Genomic DNA, 24,352 nt, shown 5'->3' with positions numbered 1-24,352 from the left:
CCAGCGGTCACTTAAAACCAAGCCACTGTTTTTTCCAAGCACTTGGGCAGTTTTGAGTTTGCAGCATTTGCAAAGTGATTTGTGCAGCTCTCGAGACACTAGAGCTCGCTTTCCCTTCTTTAGATCGTAATGTGGTCATTCTCTGTCAGGTTTTCAAGTTAATTATTTCCTATTTCTCCAAGTCTGTTCTTTATTCCCCTTCCCAGGCCACTTTCTACCTTTCCTGCCACACACTTTGTTGGCCCCTGGTAGACAGCTCTGCATCCAGCCCCTCTTTGTTCCCACCCAGCCTCAGCACACCCTCCAGCTGGGACCTTGGAGTTTATTCCGGAGGGTAGTAATCTCATAGCAAAAGTATGTCATTACTGTAGAATCAGAAGTTACAGTTCGACTTCCCTGCTTATCAGTAACATTCTTTATAACTTTTTGTTCTTTTATTCCCTGCCCCCTAAGGTACATTGTGAGCCAGTCTTCCCAATTGTGTTCTCTCTGCTTGGGAGCTCTGGCATCAGCTATACTTTCACTCCTCTCAAGATTCCCACCTTAGGCTTGACTCTCCCAGCAAACTTGATCTTTTATTCATGTAACATTGTTTCTGCTGCTGGGCTACTGCTTCCCATCAAGGTCAGAGTCCCCTCTCTTCCTGTCTTTCTCAACTCAGAGTCCTGAACTGAGCTGAGCTGCAACCCATAAAAGTTTTCTGCACAAAAAAACACTGCATTCTTGCTTCCTTGTCACCACTCATCCCCATGCCCAGAAAGCTTCTCAACCTAGCCTTCTATGGCCATCTGGCCTTAATTTCTCCAAATTATTTTCCTAATGTTCCCTGAAGTTTTGTCTTAGTTCTCTAATTCAGTCCTGTTGAATTTATTCATCACCTTCTCCCTCCAACCCTACCCTAGTTTTTCTCTCCCTGTTTATCTCCTCACATGAAAACACGTGAGCTCTTTAACATATTTCACCTAATGTTTAACTTCCCTGCATCTATTTCTGGCCCATTACAAATTAACATGTTAAAAATCTTTACATTAATTGTGCACGTGTGTGGTATTTATACACACATTCAATGTCAGAGAAGAGGTGTACGTGCAAAACAGACCATCCAACACCATTTAGGAGGAGGGAGGGTTTTAGAGGCTCCCGGTAGTTCTAGTTAGTATGTTGAGCATATTTCACCCTGCAACCCAAATCTGTATCATTTTCAAATGCAGCTTAAACAAAGAAGAGCCTTGATGCTTATTGGGGATTTAGATAACTACTTCTCTCTTAAGAAGAGATTTTTTAAATTGTGTTTTCATTATGACTCCATCTCCATTTATTGATCAAGGGATTTCTTGCCTCACTTAACTCCATAATCTGTTGCTCAGATTAAGAAAATGTGAAAACTATTGTTTGGTAGCATGAGTACAGACTTTAAAGTGATACTTTGGGGCTGGATGATTCAAATACTATAATCCATGAAAAGCAACTAATTGATCATGCAGAACATGTTTTTTATGCATTACTCTTTTTTATGGACTGAGCATGCAATGAAACGAATCAGATTAAATGCTTTGCAGATATGCTATTATAGAAGCAGGAACTTACTAGTCTAGAAACATCCAACAGAAAGCACTAATACAAGAGGTAAGAAGCAATGCATGTATGTATTATAGGTCTTTTATAAACAGAGAACTGTTCACTGCTGACTGTCTACCCGCCACTTTTGCCAGCTTGTTGATCACTTTATTCCTCATTAATTCTTCCTTCTTTGGGTTAAGGGGAAGGGAAAAGAGGTGACCTTCAGGCCAGCCTGGCATACTCAGCTATAGAAGCAGTTTAAACCTCCATACAATAAATGTTAAAGGTCTAAATTCTTTTTTGTTATTTAAAATTTAATTCTATTCAATTCATTGAACACATCTACCAAAGCTTGGCCACCCACAAACCTGGTATTTCGGTTAATAGTTCTAACAGTAGCGAACCTGTCTCTGGAATATCTTGTAGGAACTATGAATGTACTAAAGAACAGAGGGATTTATCCAGTACTTACTACATGAGAGACTCTGAACTGTGTTATTTACATTGTTTCTCTCTTTTATGGTTTGCAATTATCCAGAAAAGTGGCATACCCATTTTACAGATGTAGAAACTGAGGCGCAGATAGACTCTGACCAGTACCTCAGCTTGTAAGGAAAATCCTAGCTAACAGCTTCCAAAGCACAACCCCTTCGAAGGGAAAATTGGAGATTGCTTGTGATTTTTCACTAATTTATGCTGTCCACATTTGACAGGGGTAATTGAAAGCTCACCCTATGTTCCTTTCAAAAACCTCCAAGGAAGCTGGCTGCAGACACTTCATGGATAACTCATTTCAGCAGTTAAGAAACAAAATGCTTTTGTGGAATTAAAAGCCTTTATTTCAGTGGGTTTCCCCCGACCCGTCTTATAGAGAGAAAAATAATCCGCCGCAGCCCTAAAGAGCCCTCACAGAGGGGACAAGTCTTCAGACTGGGTCGTGCAGACTACCAAGGGAAGAGTGACAGCATTAGGGCACTTTGGCGATGCAGGGAACAGCTGGGGGTTTCTGAGGCACAGTTGTGTGACACAGGAAGCCCAAATGTTGGCCATTCTCACTGAAAGCAGCTGCCGGGCTCCGCTTTGCTTCTGCAAAGCTCGCCCTCGCCCTCGACCTGCCGGGTGTAGCCAGCTGCCGCAGGGCCTGCGGCTGCCCGCTCCTTCCCGCCCCCGCGCGCCCGCCAAGGCCGAGCCGCCCAGACACGGCAGCGAACAGCTCCCCCCACCCCGCGCGCACGTGACGGGGGCGGGGGGAGGGACAGTTCCCCTCGCCCCTCCCCCGCGAAGCCCCGCCTTCTCCTGAGAAGGCGGCTATTGCGCCACTACCGGAATGACCGCCACTCCGGCCAATCAGGACGCGAGTCTTCGAGCGCGCCCCGCCCCCTGTTGGTCCTCAGGTTCCTTCCCGCTCGCAGAGGAGTCACTTCCGAAGAGAGAGAACCGCCATGAAGATAGAAGGGGGTGCCGCCCACCTCTGCTCCGACAGCCGCCCCGAGTCCCAGCAGCAAGACGGCAACCACGCACCCATCTTCTCCAACCACAGCTCATGCCGCCGTCGCCAGCGGCGCCGACATGACAAGGCGCTGCATGCCCGCTAGGCCAGGTTTCCCCTCATCCCCAGCCCCGGGGTCGTCGCCCCCGCGCTGCCATCTGAGACCCGGTAGTACCGTCCCTGCTGCAGCGGGAAAGAGAACAGAGAGTCCTGGGGACAGGTACCGTGCAGAGGGCGTAAGAAGGGGCCGGGTCGCGGGGGCAAGGGTATGAGGGAGGACTGCGGACGGCCGCTCTTCCAGTTCCCGCCATCCTCCGCGAGCTCGGGCCTCGGCGTTCCGGGGCCTGGCAAACCCCCGCCCCGCCTCCGCGCGGGGGTTTCTGGGAGTTCGAGTTTCCTTTTCTGTAGTTGGGACGCCGCTCTCGGTCTAGTGATCCTGGATGGCTGCGGAGAAGCCGCCTTAGGTAGAACGTGATTTTTGTCATTTACGCTAGCTGAAGCTGGGCCCCGGCTGCTTAATGCATATTTAGGCCGTTTTCTGTACGTTGTCAGTTCTGTTGATCCTAGTGGTTTAATAGTATAGACCTTTCTGTATGGTGGGGGACATTATGTAAGCTGTGATAAGGACAACCCTTCCACGAATTACTTTCTAGTCCAGTATACATGACAATTCATTCTTAAAAGAACATGCGTATTTGAAATATATGTTTTCTTCTTCCGTAACTACGCCTCTCCAAGAGGCCAATTTTTTTTTTTTTTGTAAAAATTTTGTGGGAGCTGTGTAATGAGATGGGGAGTTTGATCAAATGACATCCTCTGACAATAAAACATGTTTACATTCTCTAAGCACTTGGTACTGTCTTTTATTTTAAGTGTAAAAGCTTGTAACCTAAGTTTAACAGTAAATTTGTTTTCTAATACTGTGATACAAGTCCACAATCCCTTATCTTAATTCTGAAAGCCAGAAAACTATGAAAACCAAAAGTTTGAATAAGTTTGGCACCACATCTTACTTAGCAGCCAAACCTGACTACGACTAACGGGTCCATATCTCATTAAATGAGAGTATAAGTTTGCTGTGTGTTTATGGGGTGTGGTGGCAGAACCCCAAAGGGGGCTTTGCATACTACCTGAAGTTACCTCCCTTCTAAAATCTAGTGAATTCAGAATTCTAAAATACAGTTGGTCCCAAAAGTTTCAGATAAGGGCTTGTGAGCTTATTTATAATTTACTAGTTATAAATAAGTAATGGATACCTCTGTGCATGTGAACTTAAGGAACAGTTCCATTTGAAAGTTACTTTCGTGGTTATTTTACGTATTTCTGGTATAATTTTACCCAAAACCATTTTTTTCTATGTTATTTGAGATATCCTGGATTTAACATTTCATGGAAGACTTAAAATGTTATGTGGTGTTACTGTAAAAACAATGTTCTTTTGTTTTAAGTTAATTAGCTGCTTCCCTATCCTTTCCCATCTCTCTTTCCTCAGCCAGTAACTGCAGATGTCCTTCTTATCTTGGCAGAACCACTAGCATTTCTTTCTTTAGTCTCTTGTGGAGCTAATAGTTATTTTATTAAAACAAATGCTCTTTAGCCTGTCACTTATATTCATATCATAGCCACTTAACTTCTCTGCCAACATCTCAGACAAACATTGTGGACTCTAAGTAAATCACTAAAGATGGGTTTCACTCATAGGTGACCAGGGAAGTGTTCACAATGTAGAAATTAAAACTTAAGAGGAATTGATGTTCAAGGTTTATCTAAGCATTCCAGCCTCATAGTGTCTAAATGTTTCAGATAATTTGTCATCTACAACTTACTCTTTCAGTAATATGAATACATTCTAGTAAAATTTGCCATATGCCATACTGTATGCTCTACATATAATATCCCTCTTTATGTAGCTGTCAGATAACTAAATACATGAACAAATCAGAATACAAATTCTGGTAATGTCCTATTTCACTTTGAGTTCATTTTTGGGTACTGAAATCTTTAAAGAGTACAATTTGGGTTTTTTTGTTGTTAATTATCTTTTCTCTGTTTTGTGTTTTTCTCAGGCAATGTGTTATCTTTGTAAATACCTTAAGAATTCTTGGGTGAAAAGACTAAAAAACTAGCTGTGAAGACTCATTCCAGTTTCTGCTGGTAGTTAGATTAATATCTTAGAGTAGTGTATGAAGTGGGTAATGTAAACGTAGTACTTCTGCCTCTTACCGAGGATACTCCTTTTCAACTCTCTCCCCAGACTATCTAAATCACTCATACATTTTACCTTTCCACCATCTACTTTTGTTATGAGTCTGCTCATCTTTTACTCAATTATTATCTCCATTATTCATTCAGCAAATATTTAGTAAGCTTAATAATTTGCACCTATCACAGGAGATCAAAATCTCCAGTGATAACAGGATGAGATCCTCATCTTCGAAATCTTTCATTCTACCATGTAGCACTGAGCTTTTCAGTCCTAAGAAACAGTCTACCAATTTCCTGAATTCACATTTCCATTTTACCATTTTAGTACTATAGCTAATATAAATCTCACTTTTTATTGTGCTTTTATAAATCTCCTACAGGAAGTAGTGCATTGTTTTCAATTTTTTATAATCAACTTAGCACAGTATTATTGCCATTGTAAGAACTGGGTTGATTAAACCAGATAGTGAAATCCAACTTATAGTCTATCAATCTAGTATTATCCACTTAATTGAACTATTGAAGTTTTAATATTTGCTTATGTGATTCCATATTAGTTATGCTTTTATTTTCAGGAAGCAGTCAGTTATAGATTTCTTCAAACCAGCTTCAAAACAAGGTATGTACACTTAATGTATTTCTTGTGGACTCTCGGGATAGGGAGGGAGCTTAATTGAACGTTTAAATCTTGGAATTTTTATTAAACATAGAGTTCAAAATTGAAAACATGAAAATGCAGAACTTACAAAGATAAGTTTGGACATCGTGAGGAAACTTTTCTGTTAAGCTTTCTTACGTTTAAAATACTCCAGTGAATGTTCATGATGCATATGAATTTGATTCTCAGATACAGTATTTTATTTCATGAAGAGCTTTATAAAGTAAGGCTCTTAATAAACCATGTCATAATTTCTCTCCCCAATAAAATGTATATCATCATCTAAGTACCCATTTGAGAATTTTTGTGATAGCATAGTATTTTAAATAATATAGAGTAACAATTTGCGTTATTTTTAATAACATGCAACTTGTGTTTTAATTGACTATTTAGATAGACATATGTTGGATTCGCCACAAAAATCAAACATCAAATATGGAGGAAGTGGATTGTCCATCTCTGGAACAGAGCAATTTGAAAGGAAACTATCTTCACCAAAAAAATCTAAACCCAAAAGGGTGCCGTCAGAAAAGAGCCCTATTTTAGAGGCTTTCATGAAAGGTGTGAAAGAACACCATAAAGATCATGGTGTACATGAGTCATGTCGGCCTTGCGTGTCACTAGCCACCAAATACCCAAAGGCAGGTACAAAAGTCTATGTTCCTTCATATTGCTTGCCAAAGGAAATGAAGGCATTAAAGAAGAAACATCGCTCTCCAGAGAGAAGGAAGTCACTGTTTATTCATGAAAATAGCAAGGAGAAGAATGATAGAGATCGCGGCAAGACCAATGCAGACTCCAAAAAGCAGGCCACAGTGACAGAACCTGACATCTTCAAGAACAGCTCCAGAAGTCTAAGCAGTAGGAGCAGCCTATCCAGGCACCACCCAGGAGAAAGCCCACTGGGAGCTAAGTTTCGGTCGTCATTAGCTTCTTACTGCAGAGAAAGAGAACTAAAGAAGCTGAGAAAGGAACAAATGGAACAAAGAGTCAACTCAGAAAATTCTTTCTCAGAAGCAAGCAATCTTTCCCTAAAGTCCTCTAGTATAGAAAGAAAATGTAAACCAGGGCAGGAACAGAGTAAACAGAATGACATCATACCTGGAAAAAGTAATCTTTCAAACCTGGTATGTACAATAATTACTGAATTAGTTTTTTTTTTTTTTTTTTAATAGAGGCATGCTTTATTTATTTATTTATTTGTTCGTTCGTTTTTTGTTTATACATGCACTGGGTACAGTCAGAAGCGCGGGAGGGCGAGAGAATTCACCAGAGCCAGAGCAGGGAGCAGAGCAGGCAGAAGGACCAAAGTACACTGCTGAGGGGAGCAGCGGGCGGCAGGAGGCGGCAGGAGAGGTCTGCGCGCCATGTGGGACCCTCCTCTGGTGGCCTGGGAGCAGCCGGGGATCGAACCGGCGCTGCAGAGGCTGCAGGCAGCTTCGCAACCCAGCGCTCAACCGCTGCGCCACCGGGGAGGCCCATTGCTACTTCTTTATCATACCTATACCCCACATCTAAAAATATATAATCTTTATTAACATCATGTTCATAGCTTATCAGGGGAATACTGATACATAGTTTTGTAGAAGCTAGTTTCATTAACTTTTCTCCAACTGTTCATCAGAAGGTATAAGACAGCATTTCTTGCCCTTAATTTTTTCACATCGTAACAAATATCTCTATTAGTAAAGTAAGCGTTCTTTTTTTAGGCAAGTAAAAATTTTTAAATTAGGCTGTGCAGATGGGAGATATTTGAAATATGGAAAATCTAAAACATCAGGAAATTATTTTAAAACAGTAGTTCTCAAAATGTGTTTCCTGGACCAGCAATATATCAGCATCACAAAGGAACTGGTTAGAAATGCAAGTTCTTGGTCCTCAACCCAGTTCCACTGAACCAGAAACTGGAAGTAGAGCCCAACCCCCTGCAGCTATCATGACTTCCAGATAATTCTGATGCACTTTTTTTATTTCTGATACACTTTCGAGATGCAATTTTGAGAATCACTGCTTTAGAGTATATACAAATCTTAGATAATTGGGTGTAGGTCTTAGAAAACTTAGAAGATAATGACGACTTATAAAATACATCTTAACTTGATCATATCTTAGAGTAGACCAAACTTAGGTAACATGAAAGCTGTCCTCCCCTAGATTGTCAAGTATATCTGTTTAAAGAGCTTCTTTATATACAGAACAAGTAAAGATCAGGTATCAAAAAAGTGCTGTATTGATAAGATGCTATGAACTTTTTAAACCAGCTCAACCAAAAATAAACCGAACTGACCTTCTGGAAGTGAATGGAGATTGTTGCAGTGAATATTGCTAGAAAATACATTTGTGAACTCTAGGGCTCATTTGCAAGGGATTTGGTGCCTTTGTCAGTAAAATTTACAAATGATCAATTTGGTCCATTTTTAATATGATTTCAGTGTTTGATGGTGCATCAGTACTTAAATGGAAATACCAAAAGAGTAATAAACTGTGTTCGTTTAGTTAGCAAATACTAGGCTTTCTTTTTTTCAACATAATAGTACAGTGTTTCTAATAGTTAATCTTGATTATTACCAATCTAAATTTGCATTATGAAAACTTGTATTTTCACAATCTTATACAAATACACTTCATTCTGATAAAACTTAAGATAAAAGTTTAAATTTACTTTCAAAATTAGGTGCTTTTCAAAATTCATTCTAGACATTTGTATTTAAATGTTATGAAGAAAAGTTCATATTCTTCACTCTCCCAACTTTTTTTTCCCTTCATTTTGCTAATAGGAAAACGGACATCTCTCAAGAAAAAGGGCCTCTTCTGATTCATGGGAACCTGTTTCAGGTAGAATCAAAATTGAATCTATGAATTTTTAAATAAAGTTGCATCTTAATGGCACAGGTTTTTAGAGCAAATTTTTTTAAATATACATTTTTCTTCCTAGAGATGAAATAAATGTCTCAGATTACTCAGCAGTTTGGTAAAATTATATTCAAAAGTAATATATCTTAAATTTAGTGTATTGTAACCTATGGTTTGTCTTGATTCTTCTCTGCCTTCTTTAGTAGTCTCTTAACATGTATCTTATATTGGTGTTTAGTGTTTTACTTCTGAATCCTTGGCTACATTAAGAAGCATAATCTTACGTTCTTGAAATTGTGAACTATCTGTGTACTTGGTATTATAGAGGCATTGTATAAGGTTGAAACTGTTATATAATCCAAAACAGTATTTCCTAAATATTTCACACTACAAAGATCCCTTTTAATATCAAATTTCAAGGATACCTACATGATACTAATTTTATACTTACAGAATCTTTTAGTTGAGAAAGTGCATAATAACAAACAGCTACTGCTAATACAATACTCTTAAAGTATCTTTATCTTTTTTTTTTTTAACTAGAAAATACAACAGTGTATTGCGGACACTTAGAACAAAAGGGCCCCAGAAATAACAGTGGTTAATAGTCTGATGTATTAGTTTTTGTTTACTATAAATACAAACTGAAAACCAGACCTTTCAAATTTTCACACTCAGTAAGATAAACCGAACATGATAATAGCCAACATTTGCTGAGTACCATGTCATATTGTGTGTTTTTAAATCATTTGATTCTCACCTTCTAGAAAGTAGTTACTTTTAGAAATGAAAAAAGGTACAGAGAGTTCACACTCATCCTTCTTAAAGTTTCATGTAAAACTTCTATATACACATATTTATATTTTATATACATTTTTTTTTAAGATTTATACACACAAGAGCTGGGGTGCAGGCCAGAGGTGGTGGGGGGGCGATGGTGAGAAGATTCACCAGAGACAGAGTGGGGAGCAGAATAGGTAGAGCCACTGAAATACATTGCTGAGGGGAGCAATGGGTCAGACAGGAGAGGCCGCTCCATGTGGGTTAGCTCCCTGGCTTGGGATGGAACTTGGGATTGAATTCGTGCTGCTGTGGCTGCAGATAGCTTCACTGTGCTAAGACTTAACCCCTTACCCCACCAGGGAGGCCCATATGTATATATTTTAGAAATACATTGCATTAAAACAAGTCCTCTTAAGAATTTATCTTCAGTTAAGGCTGAAACCAAATTTCACCGTCATAGAAGGGACTTTTAAGATACAGGAATAAATTTGAAGTTTCATGTTTTTTTTTTTTTTATTTAGTATCTTTTATTTTAGTGATCAAATTTTAGTGAATTTTGACATTATGATATAAGAATGGCCATGAGATTATGCCTGCACTATGTCACACATTTGTAATAATAAACAAGTGATCACTGTACACGGAGGTGAAGGGAAGAACAAAATATTTTTAGGCTAGTTCTGCCATTATAAGTTGCCACCAAACTATTTGGCTTTTTTTTTCCTTCTGATAATGACTGAGGAAAATTCTCTTCAGTTCCTTAGTTTGCAGATTTCATCAGGGTACCTGAAATAGTTTCATTTATATAATCCCACATATTGAAATTTTGCAATACTACTTGAAAAAGATGCTTTCTGTATATGTTCAGAGGCAGATTTAAGATGGCTGCCTTCATTTCGACCTTTGTTTCTAATATTTTTGCAATTATTTCATAATCAATAATTAATGCTATTATACACTAGCAAACATTTATATTTCAATTGACTTTCAAAAGAATATAAAGAACATAACGAGACTTTTCTTTCTAGGTAATATTAAGTATGCTTGTTTATCTGAGAATACGTATTAATCAAAATGTTATATATTATTCATATTCCTGCTATTACACTTACCAATTGTGATGGTGGTATACATATTCATTACCATGTACAGAGATATCAGAAATGTTGTTAGAGTATGCATTTGGCTCTTTGGACTTTCAGAGGCCTGTCCTTTGACTCTTTTGACTCTTTAATATGTCGCTAGTTTATTCTGTAATTTTATTAATAACCAGACTCATATCAAATAACATTGGATTTTTCCCTGTTTTATTTTTACAAACTCAATCCCTGTCTTATCTGAGTATATAAGTTAAGAGATACTTGAAATAAAAGAAATATTAGTCTGCAAGTTGTGAAAGGAGTGCACAAAGAATCACGACAATTTTTTAGGTAATTTACTGCCCTAGAGAGCTTGCAAAAAGATGAGCCTACTTGTAATAGCAATTCAGTACCTTCTCATTCTAGATGGTAAAAGCTGATTTAGAGAGCTCATTTTCCCTAAACTTTTCCACAATTTTTCTCTCCTCCTCGATAAATCTTCCATTTCTGAATAAAGCAGGGATTTCTCTTCATTAGTAGCTATATATAAATTGACTTCTCTAGGATAAAGTGGGCAGAACGCAAACTAGCAGCTCTGATTGTCTTCTTTGTTAGCCCAAACTTAAGGTTATCAGTATAAAAGTTTACCACAAGTCTTCTTAATTATTTGATTTCTTGAACAATTATAAAGGAGCTTTTTTATAAGACATTAAATCCCAGAAAACTGAGTGGGCATGGAATGATTTCTTCAGGCAATAGACTGTAGAAGAATGGAGACAGGAGTTTTTTAAATTAATTCAGTTTTCATTTTTATATGTTGAGTTTTCCAGATTCTGTATTGATCAGGTTGTCCAAATAATTACTTAACTCTTGAGTTTGGTTTTTGTTGTTTTTAAAGTTTGTTTTTTTCTTTAAGATTTATTTTTATTTATTTATACAAGCACTGGGTACAGTCAGAAGGGAGGGTGAGAGAATTCACCAGAGTCAGAGCGGGGAGCAGAGCAGGCAGAAGGACCGAAGTACACTGCTGAGGGGAGCAGCAGGCGGCAGGAGAGGTCTGCGCGCCATGTGGGACCCTCCTCCTGCGGCTGGGGAGCAGCCGGGAATTGAACCGGCGCTGCAGAGGCTGTGGGCAGCTTCGGCAACCCAGCTCTCAACTGCTGTGCCACCGGGGAGGCCCTGTTGTTTTTAATGTAATCAAACTGTTGAGGAGTTCAGAACCTCTGTCCATGTGTAGAAATAAACTTGATTTTGAAAATACTGATTTTATATATAAGGATTGAATTTTTAATGACTAACGAATTTTGAGAGTGAGTTAATGAAATACCACATTTTTAAAATATTTTAAAATATTTTACTGTATTTTTAAATACAGTAAGTTTTTTTGGTTTTTTTTTTTAAGATTTATTTATTTATACAAGCGCTGGGGTACAGGCTAGAGGCACGGGAGGGTGAAAGAATCCACCAGACAGAGCAGGGAGCAGAATAGGCAGAAGGACCTAAATACACTGCTGAGGGGAGCAGCAGGCGAGGCAGGAGAGGTCTGCTGTGCCGTGGGTATCTCCCTGGCTGGCCGGGAATCGAACTGGCGCCTCAGAGACTGCGGACAGCCTCACAGTGCTGAGCTCAACCCGCTGCACCACCAGGGAGGCCCACAGTAAGTTTTTTAAAACTGATTAGCTTAGATATGTGTTGTTATTAAAGTACTTCTGAATAGAGCTCCTAACATACAGCTTGTTTTATTTTCTTATGACTGCCATGACAAAGTACCAAAACTTGGTGCCTTTTAAGAACAGAAATTTTAGGGGCCTCCCTGGTGATACAGGGGTTAAAGTCAGTGCTATCAAGCTATCACCAGCCACTGCAGCATGAGTTTGATCCCCAGCCAGGGAGCTAACCCACATGACGAGGCAGACCTCTCTTGTCTTGCCCACTGCTCCCCTCAGCAGTGTATTTCAGTATATCTGCCTGTTCTGCCCCCTACTCTGTCTCTGATGAATCCTCTCACCCATCCCACTCCCTGCAACACTAGCCTACACCCCAGTTCTTGTATACATAAATAAAAAAAAAAACTTTAATAAATTTTAAAGAAAAGGGCCTCCGTGGTGGCGCAGGTGTTTGAGCACCGCACTGTAAAGCTGTCCGCAGCCTCTGCAGCACAGGTTCAATCCCTGCTGGCCGGTGAGAATCCCAAACGGCGAAGCAGACCTCTCCTGCCTTGCCTGCTGCTCCCCTCAGCAAGCAGTGTATTTCATCAGTCTGCCTGTTCTGTTCCCCCGTCTGTCTCTGGTGAATCCTCTCACCCTCCCACGCATCTGGCCTGTATACTGGTTCTTGTATAAATAAATAAATCTTTTTTAAAAAAAAAAATTTTTAAAGAACAGATATTTAATGTGTCAACAGTTCTGGAAGCTAGAAATCCCAAATTAATAGGGCCTTCTGTGACAGCTCTAGGGGAGAATCCTTCCTTGCCTCTTCTAGCTTCTGGTGTTTGCCTAAAATCCTAGGCATTCTTTGACCAGTCATATCGTTTCTTCTTCTTGTGTGTCTTCACATCATCCTTAAGTGCATGTCTGTCTCCATGTCTAGCTTTTCCTTTTTACATAAGGACGCCAGTCATATTACATTGGGGTCTACTCTAGTGACATCATTATAACTTACCCCCATAAAGACACTATTTCTAATTAAGATCACATTCTGAGTTTCTGGAAGTTAAGACTTAACACAGCTAAAAGACTAGAGAGAGAAATGGGATGTAATAATTAAATACTAGGAAGGAAGACAGGTAGATTTTTTTAATTGAGAAGTTAACATTTCTGGAACCAGACCTCCTTGATCCAAAAAAAAGAGTGCATATACACTTTGAAGGAAAGTGCCTTGGGAATCTTTTGTTTAATAACAAATATATAGTTTTTTATATTTTAGAGAGGGATACCTTTAATTATACTTAGTAAGCTTTTTAAAGTTTTGGAATGAAATGAGCATTTGTCATTAGCATTAAATTTCTTAAACATCAGTATTTATCACTTATTAAGTAAATGATGGCATTAACTATTGTTCCACATGTGGTGAACAATCTCAGCCTGAACTTCTAGAATTTAAACATTTTTGTCAGTGTTCTAGACACTGAATAAACTTTATTAAGAATATATGCCCTTCACTAATCTGGCAAAAATTAAATTTTAGCAGGCTCTAAGCAGAATAAATTCCCTGACAAAAGAAAAAGGAACTCTGTGGACTCAGATCTGAAAAGCACAAGAGAATCTATAATGCCAAAAGCAAGAGAGTCCTTCCTTGAAAAGCGTCCTGATGGGCCACATCAGAAAGAGAAATTTATAAAACATATTGCACTGAAGACCCCTGGTGATGTATTGCGCTTGGAAGACATATCCAAGGAACCAAGTGAAGAAGCTGATCGCTCCTCTGCGGGGTTGGCACCTTCAAGTTCTGGCCACCATTCTTCCAGGAATAGTGACCAAACCCGTGTGGAAAGTACCAAAGAGACTAAGATGCAGAAACCCCACATATCTTTACCTCAGGAAAAATCTGCAGTTAAAAAAGCTAGCAGCCTACAGAAAAATAAAATTGCTAGCTCTGTGGCAGCAAAGGAGACAAAACTTCTACCTTTACTTTCCCATGTACCAAGTGCTGGTTCCTCTCGGGTACCGTTAAATGCTAAAAGTTGCACTCTTCCAGTTCCTAAAAAAGATAAAGAACGTTCCTCATCTAAAGAATATTCTGGGTATTCTTCAGAGTCCTCCAAACACAAGGAGCACAAAGCAAAGACTAATAAGGCTGATTCTGACGTGTCTTCAGGGAAAATTTCTGGGGGATCTTTGCATTCAGAATATGGCACTCCTACAAAGTCTCCCCCAGCTGCTTTGGAAGCTGTGCCATGTATACCAAGTCCAACAGCACCTTCAGATAAAGCCCCTTCAGATAAAGAGAGTTCAGGAAATTCCAATGCAGGTAGCAATGCACTGAAAAGAAAACTAAGGGGTGATTTTGATAGTGATGAAGAAAGTTTAGGTTACAACCTAGACAGTGATGAGGAAGAGGAAACATTAAAATCACTGGATGAAATAATGGCTTTGAACTTCAATCATACTCCTGCAACTACAGGAAAGCCTCCTGCTCTTTCCAGAGGGCTTAGATCTCAGTCATCAGATTATAGAGTAAGTAGTTCTGTGACATTTATCTTTACTTGAAGAGGGAAAGTTGAATTGATTAGTGAAAAAGAGATAGATTGCTAGAACTTATTTTAAAATCTAGTATTTATTATGACACATTAATTGAACTAAAACTGATGTAGTAGTTCTTTCATTAATGGGTTTCCCATATCTTTAGCTTTATTCTGTAAATCAGTGGTCTCCAAGCTTTTTTGATCACACACATTTTTGTAAAAAATTTTGAGCATGTACCCCAATTTATATGTATACTTACAGGTTATATACATGTACCACCATACTACTGTGTACTTTCTAAAGCATATGCAAAAATAGAATTTAAAGAAGGAAGACAAAAGTATTTTCCTATAAAAGTTATGTAGAAGTTACTATAGACTAAGTTCTACTGGAGTTTCTATGGAAGTTCCATATAAATAGAAGTTCTATTATTTTCTTCCTGCACCCCAATGGATCACCTTGCACACCCCCTGCTTTGGAGACCACTGCTGTAAATGAAGGTAGAGTGTAGAAATGTTGTTAATTGTGGTGTGCAATTTTATTTATAAAGTACTTCATTCTATCTTGGGAATAAGCTGAATTAAATTCTCATGTGTCTGTAAAATTTGGTGGGGAAGGTGTTAATGTTCCATGGTAACACCTAAAAATCAGTGGTTTGATTCTACTAAAATAGAATTTAAAAATAAAGACAGGATACCCATGGAGCCTTTGGGTGTTTCTAGTCAGTTCCTAAGGCTAACAGGGTTTTATAAGTAGTCCCTTTCCTAATAGATGGTAAAATCAAATTGCCTGCAGTACAAAAAACTAGACTTAAAGCATGACGGTGAAAATTCTTTTAAGAAAGGTATCCTGCCCCTGGTTATTGAAATAGAAAATCTTTAGTATTCTGAAATATTTAAAAACATCCCAATTCTTATACTAAGATGTGTTATAAGGTATTTCTAAATTTTCTTTTTGTTTTAGGAAACTGTTCATAGTGGAACTTACACAAATTCTTTAGAACGTCTAGTGAAGGAGATGGAAGACACACAAAGGTTAGTAGCACCATGACCTTGCTGGATTTTATGTACTGCTTATTAGTGTGACTTTTAATTTGCTTAAGAAATCATGAGAAATTAGCATGCATTTTGTGCTATACCATTACAGCAGTTTTGCTGCTGGCTATTAGAAGGAAGGTGTTCTTGTTCAGTGGCTGAACAGAAGACCAAGGATTTTGTGGTATACTCCATTAACTAATAATAATTCCTTTCTGCTTACATAGTTTCAAACTGATAGCTGAAATTCTTGATGAAAAACATGAGTAGAATTTTTTTGGGGGGGGTAATCTTTTTGTTTTGATAATATATATAAAACATAAAATTTACCATTTTAATCATTTGAAGTATAGTTCACTGGCATTAAGTACATTCATATTGTGCAGCCATCGCCACCATCTATCTCTAGAACTTTTTCATCTTCCCTAATTGAAATTCTGTGTTCATTAAACAATAACTCTCCACTCTCTTCTTCCCCTCAGCCTCATTCTATCTTCTGTGTCTATCAGATTCACTATTCTAGATACCTAATATAAATGGGAATGTAAAATATTTGTCCATTTATGACTGACTGGCTTGTTTTCCTCATATCTTCAAGGCTTATCCATGTGGTAGCATGTGTCAGAATTTCCTGTTTAACACTAAATAATACTCTTTTGTACATATATGCCACTGTTTGATTATCCACTCATCCACTGATGGACATTTCAGTTACTTTAATTTTTTGGGCTCTTGTAAATATTGCTGTTTGAACAGGGTTGTGCAAATATCTCTTCACGTCCGACTTGCAGTTCTTTTGGATATAAAACCAGAAGTGGGATTGCTAGATCATGTGGTATTTCTATATATAATGTTTTTAGGAACTACATATTGTTTTCTACAGCAGCTGAACCATTTTATATTCCTGCCAGCAGTACACATGGGTTCTGGTTTCTCCACGTCCTTACCAATACCTGATATTTTCTGACTTTTTGATACTAGCCATCCTGATGCGTATGAAATGGTATCTCATAATGAGTTTGCATTGTGTTTCCCGAATGACTAATGATGTTGAACATCTTCTCATGCCTCTATTGGCCATTTATATGGCTTCTATGAAGAATGTCTATTCAGATTCTTTGTCAATTTTTTTAATCTGGTGGAGTTTTTATGCAAACAGAAGAACAGTCAAGTTTTGAAACCAGTATTAGAAGAGATGGTATTTCTACATCAAGTTAATTCTTTTGAGGAGGAAATTTGGAATTACCATTTAAACCCCCCACATACACACTCAGAAATAAAAATGTTTAAGGATCATAATGACCTAATGAAATTTATGTGACAAGCTACAGACTGCTTTTGCTATGGAGAGAAGAAAAATATATTCTTTATTAGTTCAAGGAGCATCCTTGAAACTAGAGAGCTTCACTAAAACTAAGCTGGCCTAAAGTTGGTATATATGTATATGTATCACAAACTTGATACACTGTATAGCTAACCATAGGAATTGCAGAGAGTTAGTATGCCAAGTGTTCCCCCTTTCAGAATTTCATTAGAGAATTTGTCTCATAAAATTCTTTATAAAAATTTCATGAGTTCATGTGATCTGTGATGTGAAATCTAAAGTCACTTAAATTGGGCCTCTCCGGTGGCGCAGAGGTTGAACGCTGGGTTGCGAAGCTGCCCGCGGCCTCTGCGGCACCGGTTCGATCCCCGGCTGCTCCCCGGCCACCGGAGGAGGGTCCCACATGGCGCGCAGACCTCTCCTGCCGCCCACTGCTCCCCCTCAGCAGTGTACTTCGGTCTTTCTGCCTGCTCTGCTCCCCGCTCTGGCTCTGGTGAATTCTCTCGCCCTCCCGCGCTTCTGACTGTACCCAGTGCATGTATAAACAAAACAAACAAACCAGCAAACAAATAAGTAAAGCATGCCTCTATAAAAAAAATAAAATAAAATAAAGTCACTTAAATTGAATGCTGCATACATCAAAGGCAGAGATGATACTTCGATCTGATGATTGACATTTTACTGTGGTGATAGAGTAATACATTTAGTGGTGGTTTACTGTTTATTGTACTCATCTATTGTGCAACTGCACCTAAAAATAAAACCTTGATTTTAAAAACTTAATCTTGGCAAGAAGCATTAGCAAGAACTATGTCTAGACTCTGACTTTGAATACCAGCTTCTTGCTTTGTGAACTTGAGCTAGTTAGTTTTTCGTAATGTCTGTTTCTTCATGTATAAAATGGTCATAATAAATTAGCACATGGATTGTGAGGGTTAAAAGTTAATATATGAAGTCCTAGTATTTTGCCTATCACATAAGTGGTCAGTGTTAGGTTGGTGATGATGAGTTTTGCTGCTAGAGAACCTAGTTAACATCAGGTTGTTCTGCTGAAATCAAGTGAGCATTAAAGATTAGAAGATATAATCAAATTCATGATGTTTATTATTTGCCATTTCCTCCCTTTCTCTAAATGATTTGGACATCATTATTAAAATCCTAGTTAATAAGTATTTAAGTCCCTTATACAATGGGACACTGTAAATCTCCTGTGTTGTAGTAAAAATGTATTTACATCATATGATGATTTTGAAGACATGAGTTGATCAATAGTGTGACAAATTTTGTCATAAAACAAGGTACTTAAGAGTTTTTCTTGGTGTTGATTTTAGATACAAATTAAAGATTTTTTTTTTGGTGGGGAGCAATTATGCCATTCATTGCAGCATTCTTTCAATTCTCAGGTTGGATGAACTGCAGAAGCAACTACAGGAGGACATAAGGCAGGGTCGAGGCATTAAATCCCCAATCAGAATTGGAGATCAAGACAGTACAGATGATGAAGATGGCCTTTTAGAAGAACATAGGTACAGTATTTTTTACAGTGTATAGATACCAGAATATGGTTTGTTTGTGGTTTTTTTTTTTAATTTTTTTAAGATTTATTTATTTATACAAGAACCGGGGCACAGGCCACATGCACGGGAGGGTGAGAGGAGTCACCAGAGACAGAGCGGGGAACAGAACAGGCAGACTGACGAAATACACTGCTGAGGGGAGCAGCAGGCGCAACAGGAGAGGTCTGCCGTGCCATGTGAGACCCTCGCCGGCCAGCCAGAAATCAAACCAGCACTGCAGAGGCTGTGGACAGCTTCACAGCACTGCACTCAACCACCTGTGCCACCAGGGGAGGCCAAGGTTTTTATTTTTATAAAATAAATGAGCCATTGATGGTTATTTACGTAGTGAATAGGTATATAGTGAATACAGAGATATTGCAGATTCAGTTCCAGACTATTGCAATAAAGTGAGTCCCATGAATTTTTTGGTTTCTCAGTGAATATAAAAGTTATATTTATACTGTGCCTTTGTCTATTAAGTGTGCAAAAGCATTATGTTTTAAAAAAGCAATATATATACCTTAATAGTGATATAGAGACATAAAGTGAGTACACACTCTTGGAAAACAGTGCCAGTAGACTGCTTGTTGTAGGGTTGCCACAAGTCTTCAGTTTGTTTTAGGAAAAATGGCTCAAAGTGAGGTATACCTATTATCTGTGATGGGTTTCTATGGGAGATTTGAAAGGGGTGTTACAGCCAAGTTACGTCTATTCTCTTATTCTTCCTTTCACACAGACATACTTACTGACTTTGACCTTTACTGGCAAAATGTGAGACATGTAGAAGTTCATGCTAGTCTTCTGAAATGGACATTCTTTAAAAAAGTTTTCCTTGCACCCAACCTTTAATATAAGAGTGTATGTAGTATAACTCTTTGATATTCAATAACTTCTTTTTTTTTTAAGGGAATTTCTGAAGAAATTTTCAGTTACAATTGATGCTATTCCTGATCATCATCCAGGTGAAGAAATATTTAATTTCCTCAATTCTGGAAAAATTTTCACTCAGTATTCCTTGGACTTAAGAGATTCTGGCTTTATTGGACAAAGTGCTGTAGAAAAGCTTATTCTTAAGTAAGTAGAGAAATAGATTTTTTCCTCTTCCTTTATGAAAATTAAAAACTGTCTAATTGAGGTTAATTTCTAGTATGATGTAACCATTTTCCTAATCCTATTTGTTACAATTGTTCTTTGAGTTTTCTTAATTATAGGAAGCAAAATAAGATAGTTGTTTAATGCCTTTATTGATTGGTTAGGATTAAGATCAGTATCTATTAACAGCAACTATCAAAATAACTGGGGCTTAAACAGGAAGTATATTTTTTTGCTCATGTGAAAGGAGTTCACAGGTAGGAAGTCCAGGGCTGGTATTTCACCACATAATCTTTCTTCACATCCTTAGTACCTTACCTCCCTCAAATACTACTAGACCTCTAGCCTTTACATTTGAATTCCCAGAAATTCCACACATTTCTATTTTCAGTTGATTGGGTAGAACTTAGTCAATATGGCCATACCTAACTATAAGAAAGGCTACAAAGTGATTTTTTATTTTAGGGAACCAGTGTGACAAGCTAAAATAAGCATTCCATTATCAAGAGGAAAGGCAAGAATAGATGTAGGGATGGACAACTATTTCTCTCAGTAATGATCTCAGGTTCAGAGATACCACATTAATTCCAGTGCTGAGTTATATGGAAGTACATCCCCCAGCTGGCCAAAGACGCCATTGGATCCCTAACACTGCCAGCTAAGATTTGTTCACCAGATAAGTTTGGAGCCATATCAACAGATTAGATCAACATTGGGCCTTCATAAATTTATTTTATGAGTAACCCATTTACATTGGGATAGTGTTGACTGCCATGGGCTGAGAGTGGTTTGCTTGCTCATTTCCCTGATTATATTAGATGTGGTATGCTGGTGGAAGTTTCTTCCATGAAGGTAGCAGTCATTATGGTTTTTTATATTTCCAGATCAGGAAAAACAGATCAGATTTTCTTGACAACGCAAGGCTTCCTCACCTCTGCTTATCACTATGTCCAGTGTCCTGTGCCTGTGTTAAAATGGCTATTTCGGGTAAGAAATGTTTGGTAGTATAGTAGCCTCCTACTGTATTTCTCAGTCAAAAATAAGCTTTTGAAATATAATCTTACTTTCACATTAGTAGAGAAAAAATTGATCTAGCACATCAGTGTTTTCACTGGGTTAGAATGAAGCAAAAAGAGTCAGTGTCAAGGGATTATAAAGGAGGGCCTCCCTGGTGGCGCAAGGGGTTAAGCACAGCACTATGAAGCATTCCACAGCCTCTGCAGCACGAGTTCAATCCCTAACTAGCCAGGGAGAAATCCACATGGTGAAGCAGACCTCTCCTGTCTCGCCCGCTGCTCCCCTCAGCAGTGTATTTCACTCAGTCTGCCTGTTCTGTTCCCCAGTCTGTCTCTGGTGAATCCTCTCACCCCCCACATCTCTGGCCTTTACCCCAGCTCTTGTATGCATAAATAAAATAAATCTTTAAAAAGAGAGATTATAAAGAAAATGCTAATACAGATAGTTTGCAGGATAGTCAGTTATGTTTGTTGTACCTCAATATTTCATCACACTGGTAAATTATTATTATAGTTTTAGATCTTATGCTTACATTCCTGAGGGGTTTTTTTGTTGTTGTTTTTTAATCTTTCCCCCCGTTTTAATGGTGGTGCCTGCATACATTTTTAGGATTTGACTTGTATGTTAATATTTCCCACTCATATTAAATTTAAGATTTAAATTTTGAGGGATGGAAATCCAACTGAATGTTTTCCTCACCTGTTCATCTTAAACTCACTTAAATACCTCAATTTTTATATTATTTAAATAGTAACTTTATAGTATCAGTGATATCAGAGGTAAGGTGAAAAGTGGGAAAAAATGGAGTTTTTTTTTTCCTGGGTTTTAAGGTAGCATTTCAAGGAGTCTGACATTTGGCAAGACCTAGATATTCCAGTACAGCATGGCATTCATTTTTTCATATAGTTGGTATTTTGGGGTGCTTAACTGTGCTAGGCACTGGAGAAAACTATGAAGCACACATTTTATTGTGTGCACATTTATAGATATGTCAGATGATAAATGTATGAAAAAAAGTAGGCTGAGGTAGAAATAGAGAATATCAGGATAGGAAGAAAGTTTGCGTGTGTGTTGTAGTAGTAGTAGTAGTAGTAGTAGTAGTAGTAGTAGTAGTAGTAGTAGTAGTAGTAGTAGGCCTTTCTTAGTCTGCGAGGGTCTGAGTAAAAACCCAAAGAAAGTGATGGAGTAAACTCGCTCTCACTATGTGGGAGAAGAACACTATAAACAGAAAGAATAGTAGGTGGTGCAGAGAAGCATTTACTTCCAGTGATTACGAGCTTACTACTTATATTCCAGTGTTGTGTTTTGTTTTGTTTTTTTTTAAACAGTCCTGGTTAAATAAAACTTTTCTTCCCTGTAGTTTTTATGTAGTGGTACTAATTATCTTTCTGTAGCTCCCCAGAATAAGCTGCTTCTAATAGTCCTTCAGTTATTTTAAAATAACTGTTACGACCCTCACTCTCTCTATACTTAAATATTCTCCAGTCACTAAATTTTCAGTCCCTTTACTGATCATTTTTCTGAATGAACTTTAACTTGTCAGTATCATTCCTAAAGTGTTTCCTCCATCTCCCTAACAAGTAAACATGTGCTCCAGATAAATTATTTGTCTCTTACCAATAGCTTCCAGTGACACTCTTAGCCATCTACCCCACCTATATATGTTTTTATACATATATACATATTTCTATTTGTTTGAAGTCAAAATTTCATTTATTGTCACAACAGAGCTTCATTAGTCTATAATTATGGGATATATATTTTCTTAAACTTGCAAAACTTTGCATGTATCCGTGTTAATATTCATTTTGATAATTGGTAAAGGCCCATTGTTGTAGCCTTTAAAATCTTAATGATGTTATTATACACGCATGTCTTTTTTTTTTAAAAAAAAAGATTTATTTATTTGTGCATACAAGAACTGGGGTACAGGCCAGAGGTGCAGGGGAGGAAGGTGAGAGGATTCACCAGAGACAGAGTGGGGAACAGAACTGGCAGACTGACTGAAGTACACCGCTGAGGGGAGCAGCAGGTGAGACAGGAGAGGTCTGCTGTGCCATGTGGCTAGCTCCCTGGCTGGCCAGGGAACGAACTCTTGCTGCAGAGGCTGCAGATAGCTTCACAGTGCTGTGCTTAACCCCTTGGGACCCCAGGAAGGCAATAGGTTGATTTTTAAATTACATGGGCCACATACCTGGTTGAAACCGGGGTTTGGGCTAGTTCCACTTAAATTTTTAAATTTAAATTTTGATTATGATTTAATAATCATAATCCATGTTTCCAAAACAAAAGAGAAGATAAAAGTAGAAATACAATATGCTTTGAATGGATCTTTTTTTTCTGTAAAAATTAAAAAATAAAATTAATAGTTCACTTCATCCAAGTTTCAAGATTAAAAATACAGAACACTTCACGAATTTGTGTGTCTTCCTTGCGCAGGGGCCATGCTAATCTTCTCTGTATCGTTCCAATTTTAGTATATGTGCTGCCGAAGTAAGCACAAGAAATGGCTTTTAATTAGCTTTATTGTGGTGATGATTTTGCAATATATACAAATATCAAATCATTGTTATACACCTAAAACTTATAGTTTTGTTTCCCCAAAAATTGTCTTGTAAAATTACATACCTCTGCATATGAAATTTTTTTTTAAGATTTATTTTTTATTTATACAATAGCTGGGGTATAGGCCAGAGACGTGGGAGGGTAAGAGGATTCACCAAAGACAGAGTGGGGAGCAGATCAGGCAGACAGACTGAAAGCACTATGGAGCAGCAGGCGCGACAGGAGAGGTCTGCCATGCTATGTGGGAATCGCCTCTGCAGAGGCTGCGGAGAGCTTCATAGAATGTGCTGCCCTCAGCCCGCTGTGCCACTGGGGAGGCCCCTGCATATGAATTCTTATATGTAAAAAGATTGACTTGATTAAAGTATAAGGACAATATTTTTCATCAAATTACTTTTTAACTTTTGCCAGATTATACTCATACTGAGCATATTACCTTTTTCCCAGTACTCTTACGAAGACTAGGTATTAACATTCCTGGATCTCTATCAGTCTTAAAATTAATGATAGCTTGTCATTTTTCTTTGTATTTCTCTGATTATTAGTGATATTGAGCATCTTTTAAAAAGTATATCAGCGTATAGCATATTTTTGTATTTACAAATTTTTTTGCCAGTTTGTGGTTTGGTTTTTTTCCTGTTATAGGATCAGCATAGTAGCATTTTTTCTTTATGGTTTGGAGTTCATGGCATGATATAAACTAGCAAGGCATTTTTTTCATAATTTCAACGGTTGTATTTATCTAATCTTAAAAGTTATATCAAAAGGGCCTTGACTTGATCCTGTCATTCATCTACTTTTAACAGATGATGTCGGTTCATACAGATTGCATTGTGTCTGTGCAGATTTTAAGTACTTTGATGGAAATAACAATTAGAAATGGTGAGTATATAAATTTACTGTGATTTGCAGTGTATATTATTTACTGCTTTGTACATGATCTTTCATAC

The 24,352-nt window shown here is 38.0% G+C and overlaps 1 protein-coding gene across 2 annotated transcripts in view; it reads left to right on the top strand.

Annotated features, from left to right (window-relative positions):
• Positions 1–3,129: 3,129 nt before the first annotated feature.
• The window catches only part of SLF2 (SMC5-SMC6 complex localization factor 2), a gene marked incomplete at both ends in the record, with an annotated part of 36,151 nt that continues 14,928 nt past the window's right edge, over positions 3,130–24,352 (top strand). The window contains 10 exons of one of the 2 annotated variants that reach the window (XM_084245780.1): positions 3,130–3,269; positions 5,830–5,873; positions 6,306–7,039; positions 8,690–8,747; positions 13,817–14,802; positions 15,775–15,845; positions 18,573–18,695; positions 19,635–19,802; positions 20,705–20,807; positions 24,209–24,284. In XM_084245780.1, coding sequence (XP_084101906.1) covers positions 3,130–3,269; positions 5,830–5,873; positions 6,306–7,039; positions 8,690–8,747; positions 13,817–14,802; positions 15,775–15,845; positions 18,573–18,695; positions 19,635–19,802; positions 20,705–20,807; positions 24,209–24,284 — 2,503 coding nt within the window. Of the gene's footprint in view, positions 3,270–5,829; positions 5,874–6,305; positions 7,040–8,689; positions 8,748–13,813; positions 14,803–15,774; positions 15,846–18,572; positions 18,696–19,634; positions 19,803–20,704; positions 20,808–24,208; positions 24,285–24,352 lie in introns of both variants that reach the window. The other variant, XM_084245779.1, reaches the window with a different exon arrangement.

The sequence above is a fragment of the Talpa europaea genome (genome assembly GCF_964194135.1).
Source record: "Talpa europaea genome assembly, chromosome: 10".
NCBI lineage: Eukaryota > Metazoa > Chordata > Mammalia > Eulipotyphla > Talpidae > Talpa > Talpa europaea.
This window is presented reverse-complemented; position numbering and strand designations above follow the sequence as displayed.